General features: G+C 46.1%; 1 protein-coding gene across 1 annotated transcript in view; it reads left to right on the top strand.

Moving 5' to 3' along the window:
* TMEM255B (transmembrane protein 255B) overlaps nt 1-14188 on the top strand; it is a 122656-nt gene that overhangs the window by 28396 nt on the left and 80072 nt on the right. Inside the window, exon 4 of the mRNA XM_073590605.1 lies at nt 2368-2457. Within this exon, the coding sequence (XP_073446706.1) occupies nt 2368-2457 (90 nt within the window). The remainder of the gene's footprint in view (nt 1-2367; nt 2458-14188) is intronic.

Raw genomic sequence — 14188 nt, 5'->3', positions numbered from 1 at the left:
ATGTATAGTATATGTGCGTGTATGTATGTGTCTGTACATCTGTATACGTATGTGTGTGAATACAATATATGTATATTTGCGTGTATGTACGGTATATGTGTGTATGTACAGTATATGTATGTACGGTGTATGTGTGTGTTTATGTACAGTATTAGTGCGATGTATGTATGATCAATCAGATTGTGGATAACTTGCTGATCACTGGGGATTCAAACATTGGGCCCCCCAAAAATTCTGAGAACAAGGGTCTGCAGTCATGTCCTGTATGGACCAGAGTTGAGAATGGTTGGCCTCTGCTCTATTCTGTATGTATAGAGCTGGTGAGCGCTGCTCTCGGCTATTTCCATCAGTTCCTTAGACAATGAATAGAGCAGATATCAGAAATATAATGTAATGTAATTTATATATGGTCTTGCTCTGCCGGTTCCAGCAGTAATCACGTAACCATGAGGAGGTGCTCTGCACACTTGCTGTCATATGTGCCAACTATAGCGTCAGCCGTGCCTGTAGTGTTCTATTCACTTATATAGCAGACACTAGTTATCACCTGACTGCAAGTCTGACAGAACCGAATGTTAACGGATATATATATATAACACACACATACAGTATATATCTCCATCTCAGTGAAAAATATATTTTTTTTTAGAGGTGCGGGGGCCCAAATAGAACTTTTGCTATGTTGCCCTGTGACTGCTATGTACACCCCAGCTTGCAGGGCAGTAATAATGAGGGCTATCTGGCTTGTTTCTCAGAGCTCAAGACCCCAGGGGTCCCATTGTCAGATTGCCCTCATCATAAACAGCGTACTGGGCAGGGAGGGGCGCCCAGACACATTTCTTGCACAGGGGTCCCAAGCTGTCAGTGTCCGCCCCTGCATGAGTCATGCTTAATAATGAGACATTCTCCATCTAGCTCGTACCATGGACTTTCCGGACTCTTCCTTTGGCCTGTTGCAGTAAGGATTAAAATTCATCACAAGTAAAGTTGTTTTTCCAGATTTCAGCAACAGTCCACGGACTATGTAATCACAGCTATTAAACAGTAGTTTCTTGATTTTGGATGACTGAGATATACATTTGAAGAGAAAAAAAAGGTCCAGCTTCCAAATCCAATTAGAAATAAAGTTGTAGCTTCTTTATTAATTCTTTAAACTTATATACACATTGCAAAAAAAAGAGGGTGAAGGGGGAGACCTCCATAAAACCGGGGCGTTTCGAATGCTAAATACGTTCTTAATCCTGGTAAAGGGCTAATAATAATAAATACATTTTACTTGTAATTCAACTTGGAAGCTGACTATGGGGACTGTTGTATACACAGCAGTTGACATCTATAGCATGCTGACAGCGCAGTTGTGTCATGGTCATAACATCAATGTGGTAAAAAAAACATGCAGTTGACTGCATGTAATTTTTGCATAAAAATGCATAGCTTAGGCTAGTTTCACATTAGCGTTTGGAGGCGCAGCGGATGCTCGCCATGAAGCTCCGCCCCCTTCTGCACCTCCTCCGGTCAGCTCCTTCTATGGGCGCATGACGCTGCATGCGACTTGCGTACCCTATCTTTAGCATTGGGTGCGCAGGCCATGCGCAGGTATGCTTTTGCCGCCGCATGCGTCCTTTTGACGGTGTGGCGGCAGCACCAAAATGAAACACGTTGCGTTTGCCGCAGGTTACTGCACTGTCAAAAAGGACGCATGTGGCCGCAAAAGCAGACCTGCGCATGGCCTGCGCACCCCATGCTAAAGATAGGGTACGCAGGTCGCATGCAGAGTTATGCGCCCATAGGCGGAGCTGACTGGAGGAGGCGTGGCAGGGGGCAGAGCTTCACGTGAGCGTCTGCTGCGCCTCCAAACGCTAATGTGAAACCAGCCTTAATAATTCGTTTTTGATTACATGTTGTTTAGCAGTGTCATTACCACAGATATTCTGCATCAATTAAATTGACCTTAGTAAAGTTGGCCAAAAGCGCACTGTGTCTAACCATGTTTCTTTATGTAAAAATGTTGTGGTTTTCTGGCCGCATAGACTGCATCACAACAACACTGTCTCACCTAGGTTGCATTCACATTACGTTCAGTGTCCTCATTGGGGTATAGTTCCAAAATCCCCCACAAAAATGAGTCCCGACATGCTCCGACAGAGCCAATAGACTGCAATGGTGACAGGCAGAGCAAACGTGAATTCTGTAGTGCACTTTTTTAGGAGTGTACGCCTCCAGGAGGTGGACGCTCAGAGGCAGTCTACTACGTATGAGTGTCTGCCTCCTGTAGGCTAACATAGTTTAGACTTAGCTCAAGCCTATTTCTGTCTTTTTTTTTACCATGCATTATAACTCATTCTAAATATGTTTTTTGCCCTCCAGCTAGTAGCCTCCATTGTGTTCATCAGTTTTGGAGTGGTGGCAGCATTCTGTTGTGCAATAGTTGATGGAGTTTTTGCAGCTCGACATATTGTAAGTATTTGCACATGTTCCTATTTGAGTTGTTACTTAAAATTACATGTAATATCTATTGACAATTTGAGCAATATACGGGGTGGGCCATTTATAAGGATACGCCTAAATAAAATGAGAATGGTTGGTGATATCAACTTCCTGTTTGTGGCACATTAGTATATGGGAGGGGGAAACTTTTCAAGATGGGTGGTGACCATGGTGGCCATTTTGAAGTCGGCCATTTTGGATACAACTTTATTTTTTCCAATGGGAAAAGGGTCATGTGACACAGCAAACTTATTGAGAATTTCCCACAAAAAACAATGGTATGCTTGGCTTTAATGTAACTTTATTTACAAGTTTATGACCACTTATAAAATGTGTTCAAAGTGCTGCCCATTGTATTGTATTGTCAATTCAACCCTCTTCTCCCACTCTTGACACACTGAAAGCAACACTGCAGAAGAAATGCTAGCACAGGCTTCCAGCATCCGTTGTTTCAGATGCTGCACATCTCGTATCTTCACAGCATAGACAATTTGCCTTCAGATGTCCCCAAAGATAAAAGTCTAAGGGGGTCAGATTGGGAGGCCTTGGTGGCTATTCAACTGGCACATGACGACCAATCCACTTTCCAGGAAACTGTTCATGTAGGAATGCTCAGACCTGACACCCATAATTCATGGTATGGCGTGGTATATGAGGTACAAAAATGGTGGGGCCATTCTTCATCAATGGAAACCTCAATGCCACTGGATATCTGAAATTGCTACATGATGATGTGTTGCCCTCTTCATGCACTGAAGATGGCACGTTCCTTGATTTTTTCCAGCAAGATGGTACACCACCACATTATTGGAGTCAGGTCTGAGCATTCCTACAGGGAATCTGACTCCCTTAGACTAGCATTTCTTCTGCTCATGAAAGAATAAAGTTACATTAAAACCAAGCACACCATTGTTTTTCTTGTAAAATTTTCAATAAGTTTGATGTGTCACATGACCCTCTTCCCATTGGAAAAAATAAAGTTGGATCCAAAATGGCCAACTTCAAAATGGCTGCCATGGTCACCACCCATCTTGAAAAGTTTCTCCCCTTCCATACACTAATGTGCCACAAACAGTTAGTTGATATCACCAACCATTCTCATTTTATTTAGGTGTATCCATATAAATGGCCCACCCTGTACAGCGTGTTCAAAATTGATAATGTAGCAATATTGGGAGCACCGTCAGCAAAATGGTGGTTGTTCACAGTTAGGCTTATATCACATGTCCGATTTTTGCATACGAGTGCCCTCCGTGGTTTTTATCTTCACATTAATCTTGATGAGGGGGCAGGGTAGAGTGCAAGGTTCACGATTCATAAAGGCCCCCTTCATACACACGCTGTCATGATCTGCTTAGTTCTTGGGATTAGGTAGTTCAGAGGTTAATCTGGACAGCCTCACTCTGAGATTCTGGGAGGCTTTTTATAGCCTCATTGTGGGCTCATTCCTCGTCGCTTATACTCAGACCCTTGGCCGAGTGTGTGTGACCCTGGTGTGCTTTGTGCCTGTGATACTTTATGCTTGTTTGGTTTTGATCCGGTTCTGTCCCTGTTACGAGTTCTGCCTGTCCCTCTTGTACTGCGCTACCCTCTCTGTGTATGACTCATTGCTTACGTTCTGACTATTCTCTGCTCTCCCCTCTGGTACCGCGCCGCACTCTCCGTATATGACCTCTGCTTGTCTGACCTGAGTTTCCCTGTCCTCTACTACAGAATCCCTGTAGTAAGTATCCTACAATCATCTCCAGCAGTAGGACGCTAAGCCCCGCCCCCGGTGGTCACATGATTGTAGGTCCTTGTACTTCTTACTACCTTCAGCGTCGCAGGTCCCATCTGCCTGAACTTTCCCTGCAGTATCGGACCCCAGGCCCTCCCGCAGTGTGGGTGAGTCACCCTGCTCAGCCGTGGCAGTTCGCCGGTGCTGAGAGGATCCTGATAGACGCACATCCATTACAATCCACGTGTCCATGGGACCCACATGTAGACATGTTTCTTTTTTCCCAGCAGCACGGATGTTATGGGATTGAAGACCCCATTTTAGAACTTAGCTCTAATCAGTCGAATAAAGAGTACAGGCAATGTTTTGGTGTGAGATGGCCGTAAGGCTTTATTGATGGTTACTAGAGATGAGCGACTTTGCCTTTTTTCGGGTTGAGTCGGGTTTCATGAAACCCGACTTTCTCAAAAGTCGGGTCGAACGAAATCGTCCGATTATCGCGAAAAGTCGAAGGCCGACTGAAACACGAAACCCAATGCAAGTCAATGCGGAACCAAGGTCGGCAGGGAGTGGAGGACAGGAAGCACACCTACAGTGCCCATTTTAATGCCAAAAACATCAATTCTTATTACTTAAGCTTGTGAACCTTAATTTACTTTATAAAAATAGTTAGGCATTGAAAACTGGGGGTTATTTGGCTAAAGTTGTGGGGGGGGGGTAGGGCTGGCTCCAGATTTTCGTGGGCTCTGGGCCAAAGAGTGTCACTGGGCTCTTTTAACACATGCCACAATTCATGATCCTCTGATATGGCAGAGAAATAGCGGTATAGTACAATGAAAAATACTTCACTTCTTACATCTCATGACTGATATCCATTTTAAATTCTCTAATAGCTCCAAAAACGGACAGTATATTTCTCCATACAATATTATGGCCACCGCATAGTGCGCTATACAGAGTAATGAGGCCCATATATTTCTCCATACAAAATCATTGGTCCCATATAATGTTTGAAACAGTATATGATGAGCTCCACATAATACTACAGTATATGTTGGTCCCCATGGATGAAGCTCCACTGTGTTATGGGCCCAAATAATGCTTCATATATAATGGGCCCCATTTCTAATGCTCCAGTGCATAATGGGCCCTGTAAATGCTGCTCCAGTGTCTAATATCCACCTTTGGAATGATCCAGTGTATGGTGGGCCTCATATATCATTCTTCAGAGTATAGTGCTCCCCAAAAATAGCTGTCCCAACATTGAAAACAATTAAATAAGTCTCCTCACTAGGGAATCCCTGTAGTAGTCTGGACTCCTCGTCGTCCCCATCTTCCATCTCACTGCACTTGGACTGTTTAGGCAGAGGGCGTACAGACGTGATGTCATCGCGCTCTGTGACCAGAATGTCACTGTCAGGAAACGCGGAAGATGTCACGGCGGTGGAGCAGGGAGAGGTAAGTATTTCAACTTTGCAAGTGCTGTGATCCTGAGCAAGCAGGGGGGCCCACTCGTTGGCGACGGCACTGGCACAGGGCCCCTCATAGTACGGCAGTGTGTCTGACGGCGGGTGAGCCTCTCACCGGCAGAGACACTTTTGCGTACTATGAGGGGCCTTGTGCCAGTGCCATCGCCCATGAGTATGCCACCCCACCTGCTCAAGGAACCTGCACTTTCATCTGCACCTTCCTCTTTGTCACCGTGTAAGGTGGTTATAATATGTGGGAAGGGGAACCTGAGTTTCATCAGGGTCAGATTTTGGCTGTGTAGAGTGCGAGGGGAATGTAGTGGTCTGGGTTAATGTACCAGCAGAATCATCTAGCAGCAGTGGCTGGGCATCAGTGCACTTGTGGCTCCCCCAGGAGTACGGTCACCACAGTGGCATTACCTTCCTCCTAGGGAGTGTGATGTCATGCTTGGGAGCAACGAAGGATCTCTCTAGCAGTTAAACCAACACACAACACAGTTCCCACTCCAGGCCAGCAGGGAGACCTCTGAACCTGAATGCTGAGGAGCTGCTCTCTGTGGTCGGGAGGAGGTAAGTTAGGGCAGTCTGTGAAGGGAAGGGGAAGTGTGTGGATGTGAGAAGGGGAGCTGGAGGATGAGCAGAGTTAAGGCTCACTCCTAGCTGGAGCGCATGGTCAGGATTCCGGTCTCCGAGTTTGTAGGGACACTGACGGTCCTGCAGCAGAAACCGGAGGAAGTAGCAGCTGTAAATGCTCTGTTCCCAACTAAGGCTCGGAGGCCCCAGCAGCAACGTGTGTGAGCCAGAAGGAAAAGGATATGGCTGCCTGCCATACGAGAAAGTTCCAAAAGAGAGTCAACAGGGGGAACTTCAGTGAACTCAGTACTGCGAGTACCTCAGATAAGTGCTAGAACGGAGGTGACACTACCTATCTGCAGAGAGAGAATTCCAAAATTGCTTCCAGGCTGACCAACTCCTTCTCCATCTGTACTCTGGGTCCTGGACGACACTTACCAAGTACAGGTAAAGGAACTGCATGACTGTGTCTGTCATCTTTATCCTGTGCCTGGCGCACGGCTCTGCTACATCCTGCACTGCGCACCATCTACCAACTCTTTCATCTGCCTTGTGACTACGGCCCTACCTGTGCAGGGCTTCTATATCTTAGCTGCACCACAACATCTGTCCCAGAGAAGCGACACTGCAGCGGGGGTCAATCTGATCAGAAACCACAGGTGGCGTCACGTATCATTCACCTATAAACGTTATTCACCCCTTTGCATGGACGCCCAGGGCCACAGAACGGGACATCATCACCACCAACGTGACACATCCCTCTGAGACACCGGCCCGGTACCGATTAACCCCACTGCCCTGGCTGGCCACCCACACTCTATGTCAGATTCATCTTTGACCGGGGAATTCACGATTTGACTTGATAACCCAGGCATGGTATGATAGAAAGAGCTACATGGACTAATGTGAAGTGTGGCCTGCTGCATCATTCACTTTTGGTGGGGGTGAAGGACACAAGGAAAGGGGTTCTTCTTGACCAGGAGCCAGCACTTGAAGACTCAGTGCTTGCATTTTTTGAAACTTCAGAAGAGGAGGGCATATTTGCTGGAGTCTGTTTCGGCAATGTAAGCCAAAACCATTTCCTGATGCTCCGGCTTTAAAAGCGGTTAACCTATTCCCAGAAAAGGTAGCCTTCCAGGAATTCCGGAGCCAGACCATGACGCAGGCTCAACACCTCATGCCTTAGGCTACTTTCACACTAGCGTCGTGAGACGGCCGTCGCCCTGCGTCGGATCGACGTACCGTCGCACGCTTTGAAAGTTGTGCACAACGGGGGCAGCGGATGCAGTTTTTCAACGCATCCGCTGCCCTATTGTAATGTCCGGGGAGGAGGGGGAGGAGTTTTGGCCGCGCATGCGCAGTCGGAAATGGCGGAGACGACGCACAAAAAAAGTTACATATAATGTTTTTGTGTGCGTCGCGGCCGCCAAAACACAACGCATCCGTCGCACGACGGATGCGACGTGTGCCCATACGTCGCAATGCGTCGCTAACACAAGTCTATGGAGAAAAAACGCATCCTGCGGGCAACTTTGCAGGATGCGTTTTTTCTCCACAATGACGCTTTGCGATGTACGTCGGCTGACGCTAGTGTGAAAGTAGCCTTGGCTGCTATTGTGCTTTTGCCACTACCAGCAGATGCACCACCACCATCAGCACCAGCTAGCCCCCCCATGTCCACGTCCGCGGCCTCTTCCACCAAACTTCAAAATATTGCAGAAAATGAACCCAAAATAACATCAGATATATGGTACTGTATCAAAAGCGTACAGCTCTATACAGTCAAAGGATGATTGTCATTCTCCCTATATATACCATCAGTCACACAGAGACGCGCACAGGCTCAGTATGGATTAGACAAGAATATAAAAAGTAGAAAAAGTGTACAGTATCATCAGATAGCAGGCATATATAGTATAGTTTAAACATTCTAAATCTCCGTAGATATTTCAGGAGGCAGACACAGACGCTCTCAGGCTCAGTATGGATTACAACACAATATATAAAGCCGTAAAACGGTAATGGATCTGAAGGATACAGCTGTACACAGTGTAGGGGTCATTGTTGTCAATCTCAGTATTTATTTCCACAGTCACGAAATAACTCTTACTTGGTCAGTTTGGATTAGACCAGAATATAAAAAGCAGTAAATGGGTAATGTATCACAAGCGTAGAGCTGTATACACTAGTGTTGGGGTAATTTTTAAATGTACTTCTAAATTGCAGGAGTAACCCACAGACTGTCACACACTCAGGATGGATCACACCACAATATAACAAGAAGATCCGCAAGAAATAATCACACATGTGGTACAATGTTCCAGGTGTCAATGATACACTTAGAGTGTTGGTTGGAGGAGGACTTCCTGGCAGAAAGGGTACAGTATCACCAGATACCAGGTATAAATAGCATAGTTTAAACATTAAAAATGTACGTCTATATATTGAGGAGTAGTGTTGAGCCACCCCTCTAGTGTTCTAGTTCATTTTGGTTCGTCGAACACAAGGCAAGTTCGTCAAATGTTTGTCGAACGTTCGACAAACAACATCGAACACCGTTGAAACAATGGCAGGCAAACACAAACACATACAAACACATAGAAAACAATTACAAAACACCTTAAAAGGTGTCCCAAAGCAGACAAAATGCTCAGAATACAAAAATAACATATGGAAAACAGCAACTACATATAGAAAAGAGGTGGAGGAGTAAAAGGAGGAGGAGGCGACACAGATATAGGCATGTCATGCCCTTATGAAGTCAAGAAAGGCTGGAATAAAAATGTAAAATACCAAAAAACGGTAAAAATCTGAAATCGAAGACGATCATATACCGTCGGACTTCCCACCATAAATTAGGCCAACTGCCGATCGGGCGGCGTTATTCCCACGAACCTCCGAACAGCGTCCATGAAGGCAAAGTGTTTGGTTTCCGGGGGCAGTATGGTTGCAAAGCTGAACCTTAAAGGAATGTCCAGAAGGGCACCACCAGGAGTGGAGCCTGCGGCTTAATTCGACTCCATCCGGGAAACCTCAAACATGCCAGCTACAGAAAAGATTGACAGATTGCAAGCTTTGTCGATTCTGTGGGTGGTGGTGGATGTCCGTTTTTAGTTGTGCTAGCGATTTGTCAGCTTAATTCCGTTAACGAACGAGACTCCGGCATGCCCCCACGGTACGCGTCAAGCTTACTGGAGGGACACGCGAGGCTCTGGCACACGAGATCGATCAATAACAGGTCTGTCATGCCCTTACATGTCCGGGGCAGCATGCGCGCTACACTGAAAGGTCCAGCGTGTGTCGCTTACAGGTGCAGATAACCCGCTGAACCCCGTTAGTGATGGGGATCTGGGATTCCAATTCTTCCCCGCGAAAGAGGATTTCCCAGTAAGTGCAGGTCAACCGGAATTCCGGAATTAGGCCTAACCGGCATTCCAGAAAAAATGAAAAAATTAAGTGTCCAAACCACAGGTGCTGTAGCTTGCTTAACAGCTGGGCTCCTATGCTGAGTAGCATGCAGTTCTTACATAAACAGGCGGCATAGCTTGGTTCACGGGTGGGCAACTCTGCTGAGTAGCAGACAGTGCTTACATAAACAGGCGGCATAGCTAGATTCACAGGTGGGCTCCTCTGCTGAGCAGTAGACACCGGTACTAGTCCCAAGGTATTCACTGGGCTAAATGGAGTTAAAAAATGGTTCTTACATAAACAGGCGGCACAGCTTGGTTCACGGGTGGGCTCCTCTGATGAGTAGCAGACACAGTTACTAGGCCCAAAGTATTAACTGTGCTAATTGCAGTCAAAAGCTGGTTCTTTCATAAACAGGCGGCGTAGCTAGGTTCACTGGTGGGCTCCTCTGCTGAGTAGCAGACAGTGCTACAAAATAATTAGAAACACACACGGTGTAGCTCCTTGACAGATGTACTACACCGTTTGCTACCACACACCGCTACTATGCCATGAAACAGTCTATTAACATTGAAAACCATTATTAATGTGAAAATGAAGTTGCGCTTTTGGTGAACGAACCGTTCTCGAACGGAACCTCAAACAGCCGAATTTTAAGCAAAGTGTTCGAGTTCGACAAACGGCTCGAACACCACCCAAAACAGCTGGAATTTTAACTTGGTGAACAGGTCGACTCGATCACTGCTCATCTCTAATCAGGAGGCAGACTCAGACGTTCTCAGGCCCAGTATGGATTCGACAAGATTGTAGAAAGTTGAGAAAGGGTACAGTATCAACAGATAACAGGTATATATAGCATAGTTTAAACATTAAAAATCTGCGTGTATATTTCCGGAGTCCAACAAAGACACTCACAGCCTCAGTATGGATTAGACAAGAATCTAAAAAGTAGAAAAAGGGTTATGTATTTGAAGCGTACACCAGTAAACACTGTTGGGGTATTTTTCAATCTTCATATATATTTCAGTCTCAGTAAGACACTCCAGACTCTCCGCAAGAGGAAACGAGATGGATACGAGTACAGACGGAAAGTCGACTGATTGCAGAAATTTGGGAATTACTAATCACGGGAAAAACTTCCGGGAGAATTCTCAGAGGCGATGCTGACCCTCAATTACTTTGTCTGTGGAGACAGCGAAAACAGTTCTTGTGAAGAAAGGTTTGCTGTATCGCAGTACCGTGGAACCCATCACCGTTACTCATCTCCATCAAATTGTGATCACAGGGACAGATGTAGACATTGTCCTCACTGCCTATTATGATCTGTCAGGTAACTTTGGAGTGGAAAAGACACAAGCCACAGGCAGTAGGCGATTCTATTGGATTGGCATGAGAGGACACATTTAAAAATGTGGGCAGGAATGTCACACGTCTGTGAGTCGGAAAACCGTGAAAGCTGATGATAAACCACCACTGTATCTCATTGTGAGTCGACGTCCATAACAAATGGAAGCCATTGATCATCTGAAGATAGAGCCCAGCAGGACAGGGCATAGCTATGTCTTAACCATCATCTATCATTTCACCAAATTTGTATTGGCAGTCCCAGTGAAGTATTTAACAGGCCAGACTACACAGTGGTGGAGCAGGGAGAGGTAAGTATTGCAAGTGCTGATGCACTGAGCAAGCAGGGGGGGCCCACTCATGGGCGGCGGCACTGGCACAGGGCCCCTCATAGTATGCCAGTGTGTCTGACGGTGGGTGTGCACCTCCACCGTCAGAGACACTTGATTCTACTATGAGGGACCTTGTGCCAGTGCCGTTGCCAAAGAGTGTGCCCACCCACCTGTCCAGGGCAACGGCACTCGCATGGGTGCGTGCACCAGGTGGTGATCCCGGCCCTGTGGGGGAGGCAGCCCAGTTAGGGAGGTGGAAAAAATGGCATATGTTGATGTTGGACATTCAGCAGCTGCAAATGGAGTAATTGGAGAAGTCCGCGGAAGAGGAGGACAAAAGCAAGCCATTTTTCTGGCAACCTAAGTGGCAGCAGGGGAGAGTGGGACAAAATCCTTTGAAACCCATGCATGGTTCATTCTAATGAAGGTTAGATCATCAACATTTTGGGTTGACAGACGTGTCCTTTTTTCTGTCAGGATTGATCCAGCAGCACTGAAGACTCGTTCAGATAACACACTAGCAGCAGGGAAAGCGAGCTCCTGTAAGGCATATTGTGCCAATTCACGCCAGGTGTCAAGTTTACTGGCCCAATAGTCAAAGGGGAATGACCGGTGAGGGAGAACATCGATATGGGAGGAGAAGTAGTTTGTTACCATAGTTGACAACTGTTGTCTCCTGTCACTTTCGATCGATGCAGTATTACCAGTCGTGTGAGCGGTACTTGAAAAATCAGTCCACAACATGGTCATGAAACCCCTGTGTCCAACGCCACTTCGGCTGTGTGCACCACGAACACCTCTCCCATGTTGCCCCCTACGGCTCGTTGGAAAAACATCAACTCCGCTGTGTGCTGGGAATGCCTCAAACAAACAGTTTACCAGAGTTGCTTGTTTGTTAGCCAATATTAGCTCTACTGTAGGTTCTCCTGTGGCATGATGTTTTGGAATTTGCCTTTATAGCGTGGATCCAGGATGCTGGCCAACCAGTAGTCGTCATCGTTCATCATTTTGGCAATGCAGGGGTCCCTTTTAGGATCTGCAAGACATAATCAGACATGTGGGCCAATGTTCCAGGTGTCAGTGATGCACTGCGAGTGCTGGGTGGAGGAGCACATTCTGGCAAATCAACATCCCTCCAGTCACGCACAAACCCTGTACCTGACCTTGCCATACCACCATTTTTTCTTGCTCACTTAGAAACATCCTCCTCCCCAAAATAATCATCCTCATCATCATCTTTACCACTTCAAAGCTATTGTTACACCATTTGTACGTGTATTCAAAACTCCAAAAAATATTATGATCTATATTACAAATAAGGTTAACTGCTGGTTCAGAGATTCTCGGGTAGATAGTAAGGGACTCATGGATTATGTCTTTGAGGATAAAATATTGTAAGAAAGCAGGGGTAGTAGATTGAAATGTGTTTATTTGACCACAACATTTTATTGGGTCCTGGTGTCTCAATTTAGTGTGATTGATTAACGAGAAGAGAGAGAGCCCAAAAAAAAAAAAAAAAAAAAAGTTCTAAGTCTTATCCTCCTATATATTCAGACATAGCTTGGGGATAGCATTTATGCAGGGGGCATTTATGCCCACTTTATCCAAGTACAATTTATCAAAGTACTGGCAGTTATAACATGGCAGTTAGACAGGGCTGGAGACAGGTAAGACATTTATATACATCTACTCCCTGTACATTTGGAGGACAACAAATATATACCATATGCATTTGTGTAATTTTAATCCTGGCCGCTGCATTCACACACATCAACCGCCCTGGCATTAACTCTCTACACTCCATCCACATTGGCCCCTCGCTTCTTTCCTCTCCTATGTATAGCACTCATGCTCTTTTCACGTTGTTAAACTGCACAGATCCAGTCAGTCCCACCATTCAACATCAGAGACGCTCTCACAAATCACTTAACCATCTGCTCACTCTTTCTATCCTCCTTCTCCTAGTCGCAGGAGACATTGCTCCCAACCCTGGTCCCCCATGTTATAGAAAGTCAAACCCCCCGACTGCTACACTCAGAAACCCCTCTAATCTTATTAATATTCCCTGCATGCCATCTGTCTCTCTTAATTGTGCACTTTGGAATTCTCGCTCAGTGTGTAACAAACTCTCCTTCATTCATGACTTTTTCCTTTCTAATTCTCTTAACCTCCTGGCTCTTACTGAAACCTGGATCCAGCAGTCAGACACTATCGCTGCTGCTGCTCTTTCATACGGGGGGCTTCACTTCTCTCATACCCCAAGATCAGACAATAGAGCTGGTGGAGGCGTTGGTCTGCTCCTATCACCAAAATGTACCTTTCAGGTTATCCCTCAAGTACCCTCACTTGTCTTCCCTTCTTTTGAGGTCCATGCCGTCAGACTCTACACCCCCTTCTCCATGTGAGTGGCGGTGGTGTATCGTCCTTCCGGCCCCTCCCATCAGTTCCTGGATCATTTTGCCACTTGGCTTCCACATTTTCTCTCCTGTGACATCCCTACCCTCATCATGGGTGATTTCAACATCCCCATTGCTCTTCCCCTCTCCCCATCTGCTACTCACCTTTTATCTCTAACCTCCTCATTTGGCCTTTCGCAGCTTACTAATTCTCCAACGCATGAAGACGGAAACTCCCTCGATTTGGTCTTCTCTCGGCTTTGTGCAGTGGATGATTTTGCAAACTCCCCTCTCCCGCTCTCTGACCACAATCTTCTTTCATTCTCTATCAAGAACTGCCAGGCTGCTCAGGTCACCCCCACTGTCCATACTTATAGAAACATACAGGCCATTAACACCCAGAAACTTATGAAGAACTTGCAGTCTTCATTGGCCCCTATCTCCTCCCTCTCATGTCCTGAT

The sequence above is a fragment of the Dendrobates tinctorius genome, unplaced genomic scaffold, assembly GCF_039654945.1.
Source record: "Dendrobates tinctorius isolate UK_male_01 unplaced genomic scaffold, ASM3965494v1 ptg000117l, whole genome shotgun sequence".
NCBI classification, from domain to species: domain Eukaryota; kingdom Metazoa; phylum Chordata; class Amphibia; order Anura; family Dendrobatidae; genus Dendrobates; species Dendrobates tinctorius.
Note: the sequence above shows the minus strand (reverse complement) of the source record. Positions and strands in the feature narration are given on the sequence as shown.